The following is a 4180-nucleotide window of genomic DNA, read 5'->3' on the forward strand; positions in this document are numbered from 1 at the left end:
TATGCACAGATATTCAAACACACATGCTTACACATATGCATGCTCTTGCACACGTGTATTTGCGTACAGTTATGAGTGCACGCTCAGGTACAGAGATGGACACACATAAAAGCACATATCCACCACATATGGCCACACACTTTCATATACACAGACCAATGTCACACCCGTCCACGCTAAGCTGCATGAAGGCACGTGCATGTGATAAAAGACATACACACTCATCAACAGACGTGCCCAAACACACTGGCGCACAACATTTGTGCACACTCACGCTTGCATGTGCATTACCACAAGCACTCACAGACACACGTATGTGCAAAAGCGCACATGAGCACAGCCAGGGGAACATGTACGTGAGCATGAACATGCACACACACCGCTGAGAACCAGGGCACTCAGGGCCAGCTCTCAGCCTCTCGGCATGACTCTAGGCAGGTCCTTCAGGCCCTACAGTTAAGGCAATGAATCCAACACCATCAGCTTTAGCGAGCTCAAGAGTTTGACTGAGGCTGTCAGCTCTTTTCTCAGTAGAAAAGAGAGAGGAACCACAGCAGAGTGGAAGCTGTTGTGGCCTTTCTAGACATGGAGCCTCTCCCTGTCCCAAGTCTGTGGGTCAGGGGTAATGTACAAAGTAGAGAACATGCAAACTGCTGCAGCCACAAAGAATCCCCACATTACAATTGCAGAAACTCCTCCAGCCTTAGATGGTCCCAGCTGTCCCTAGTCTTCTCCTTGGGGGAGGTGTGCGGGTGTAGGACCAGCCCCTGCTCTGTAAAGGGACTGCTGCCTCAGGGATGTATTCACACAGCAGCAGGGAGTGGAGTGCCCGAGACAAGCCAGGCTCCCCACAGGCTGCAAACACTGAGGCTGGGGCACCAGAAATGACACTGATAACATGCCAGTAAGAGAGGCACTCAGCCTCTGCAAAGCAGTCCTGAAAATGCCATTTCTTAGCACTAAGACGAGAAAGAGAGAGAGGACAATATAGATAACCTTGCATCCCTTCAGATGCTGAGGACCTTGAGCTGCTCAACATCAGCTGCTCTCACAGAATGAGAGAATCACAGGAGAGCTGAGGTTGGAAGGGACCCCTGGAAGTCATGGGGTCCACCCCCCCTGCTCAAGCAGGACCAGCTAGAGCCAGTTGCCCAGGCCTGTGTCTAGGTGGGGTTTTAATCTCTCTGAGGGGGGAGGCTCAGCAAACTCCCTGGCATACCTATGCCAGTGCTCAGTCACTCCCACAGCACAAGGAAAAAGTGTTGCCCACTTTCCAGGGCACAGGACCCTATGCAGATCTGATCCACAGAATGGTTACCCCATTTTGGTAAGTTGAGCTTTAGAGTATTTTCTTCACATGGCAACAGATAGAGTCATCATTTCAGCTGTCAAACACTACAACCCTGCCAGTTGTGTATTGCAGGTGAGCAAATACCAGCAGCTTTCCCATCCTTGTTTCTTAGGGTGTGTTAAAGGTGTTCAGCAGGGGAGTAAGAGCCGTGTAAAGAACAAGCAGTGCCCTGTCTAGTGACCCGTTTGAGGTCACTTCCCATGAAGACCCATGGGCCATAGGAACAGGCCACAGCAGTGAAATGGGAAGCACAGGTTGAGGCAGCTCTGTGCCTGCCTTCTGCACAGCAGAGCCACAGGATTGCTCTTGCTCTGCGCCTGTAAGAAGTGAAGATGGAGAGGAAGCAGCTGAGGGCCACACTGCCAACACTGCAGATAATCACAGCCTTGTTTGCAGAAGTGCCAGCACAAGCCATGGCCAGCAGGGCTGGCGCAACACTGAAGAAGTGGCAGATGTGCCTGGGCCCACAGAGAGCCAACTGGGAGGTGAGTCTTGTATGCAGAGCAGGAGGCAGGGAACCGGCCAGCCATGTCCCTGCCACCAGCCAGATGCACACAGCCTGATGCAGGATGGCCCCATAGCACAGCGGGTTGCAGGTAGGCAAGCTGTGGCCATAGGACATGACAGTGTAGAGGGAGCAGTGCTCTCCGCCCAGCAGCTGGCAGTCCTCCAGCACCCTTGGAAGGAAGAGACCGGAGAAGAGTGACTGAAGCTTTTGGTCTTCAGTTGTTCCGAGATATGCTTCATTAGTTTCTGTTAGCTTCATAATTCCCTCTGGGTGGAGGACATAGGTGTGGGGATTTCTGTTCTTCCACTTCTATACTTTTGTCAAGACATCTGGATTTTCATGCAGAAAATAGAATATGAGGCTATAGTGGCTGCCAAGAGGCATTTCCACTGATGAGAAAGGAGGAGATTTACATGGAAAACCAAATCCCTCCCCCCGAGAGTGGCAGCCAGTTCTGAGCACAGACTCTCTGGGGGGAGCAAGCAGTCAAGAGCTCTGAGCCCCCCTGCAGCTCTCTTGGGAAGTGCACCCAGTACCCTCGTCCTTGCTGATCTTCACATTCTCCTGCACGCTCTGTATCAGAGCAATTTGCTCTCCCTCAGAAATACACCATTTCACTGTCCCCATGTCTGTGCTGACTGCCCTCAGCTCCCAAATGTTTTACTCCAATTTCCAGCTTCGATGCAGTCCATGGCATGGGTGACTATTCCCTGCCAACGCCTGCTGGCTTGATTGGGTGGTGGAGGGGAGAGGAAGGTGGAACAGTAGCTGTGGTCCATCCCAAAGGCTGTTCCCTGCTTTACCATTTTTGACATTCTGCAAAGCAAATCGCCTGCTGGTGCTGCAAACCCAGCCCCTGCCACCGCAGTGCAGCTCAAACCTTAGCAAGAGGACATTCCTTCCTCAAGAGCTGACGGGGCTGCTGATCCCTCACCACCTCCTGCCTCTCTGGCCATTTGTGGGCAGAGGCACAGCAAGGCAAGGCCTGATGGCCACGAGCAGCCAGGGATGACTCCTTCAGCTCCCAGGGATGGTGCCCAAAAGAGGAGGCACTGCAGGGTGTCCCAACCTCCCAATCCTCTGTGAATGGAGAAGGGTCTCCTTGTGCCCTCACCTCCCTTCCACCCCTGAGCAACACCTTTTTCTTTTGGCACCTTGGGGAGTGTCGACAGACAGAAAGACCACATGGAGGCCAGGCCTGAATGCAGCAGAACTTTAATGAGTTAAAAGAGGGGAACAAAGTCACTCTGAGTGGAGGACAGCAGCGCAGGGAGCCCCGGAGGCAGCCTAGAGTCTGCGGTCCTTGTCCATGGAGAGTTCTTGCATGACAGATGGTCCCCACCAGGCTGGCCTTGGTGGGACCTTGCTGCCAAGGGGATACAAAGCAAACAAAGAAGAGGGGAAACAAGGCAAAGCCATTCAGCTATACTGAAAACACCTCCAAAATCTCGATCCCGTGCCCAGCACCGTGTTCTGAGTTCCTCAAGGTGTGTTCCTACGGGTTTCCCAGCATCTTTAGCAGGGAGGGCACCTTCTGCCACAGTAGCGGCTGGTAATGCAGGAGAGGTCAAAGCCCCCAGAGGAGATGGGCACTCCCTCAGAGCTGAGGATGCTGCCAACAGCAGCAGAGGTGGAGGAGCCCACAACAGTGTTCTGCGGGAAGGAGCTGAGGATGGGTCCGGGCAGGGTCACCACCACAGGAGAGGGCTCAATGACGACGGTGGAGTTCTGGCACTGCCTGACACAGGGCTCATTGCAGCTGTTGGCCAGCGGGGTTGGGCCGCAGGGCCGGCAGGGCAGGCACTGGTCGTAGCAGGACATGTCTCAAAGTCAGAGGTGCACCTGGGAGAGAAGCAGGGAGGAAGCAGAGCACAAGGGTGGGTGATGAGCAGCCTGGCTACACAGTGACAAAGGAGGCAAGGCCACAATTCAGTGGCGAGAGGGATGCGCTAGGAGGAACACAGTCTTCATAGTCCTACAAAGAGCAGCCTGGCCCAGGGACACTCACTCCTAATTCATGAGCCAAAAGCCCCCACAGCCACATCCCAGCCTCTCTCTAACCAGACCTTCTCCCCACTTCTGCTCCTGTGGCAAGATGCTCCAAGCCCCAGCAAAGCACAGAGCCAATATCAGCTGAGAGGTCCATCAGGGAGAGATCTCAGTTTGGAAGAGGAGGAGAAGGGGCTTCAGACTCACCTGGTTGCCAAGCAGAAGGAGGCAAGAGAAGTGGATGAGAGAGCAGGCACTTGCGCTGCCTTTTATACCTGCCCTTCATTGCCGCAGGACCAGAGGCACCCGCGGCAGAGGTAGCAATTCTCGGA

General features: G+C 53.9%; 1 protein-coding gene across 1 annotated transcript; it reads right to left on the reverse strand.

The window, feature by feature from the left end:
- Window positions 1–3374: 3374 nt before the first annotated feature.
- Window positions 3375–3680, reverse strand: LOC142595192 (feather keratin Cos1-1/Cos1-3/Cos2-1-like). Its single transcript, XM_075722841.1, has one exon. It carries the CDS (start codon window positions 3678–3680, stop codon window positions 3375–3377), a length of 306 nt encoding a protein of 101 aa, XP_075578956.1.
- Between the last annotated feature and the right edge of the window lie 500 nt (window positions 3681–4180).

This window comes from Pelecanus crispus, chromosome 18 (assembly GCF_030463565.1).
Source record: "Pelecanus crispus isolate bPelCri1 chromosome 18, bPelCri1.pri, whole genome shotgun sequence".
Lineage (NCBI taxonomy): Eukaryota > Metazoa > Chordata > Aves > Pelecaniformes > Pelecanidae > Pelecanus > Pelecanus crispus.

What these genes read in the sequence shown, in the direction of transcription:
- LOC142595192 (XM_075722841.1), bottom strand. Translation starts at nt 3,680, where the DNA reads ATGTCCTGCTACGACCAGTGCCTGCCCTGCCGGCCCTGCGGCCCAACC.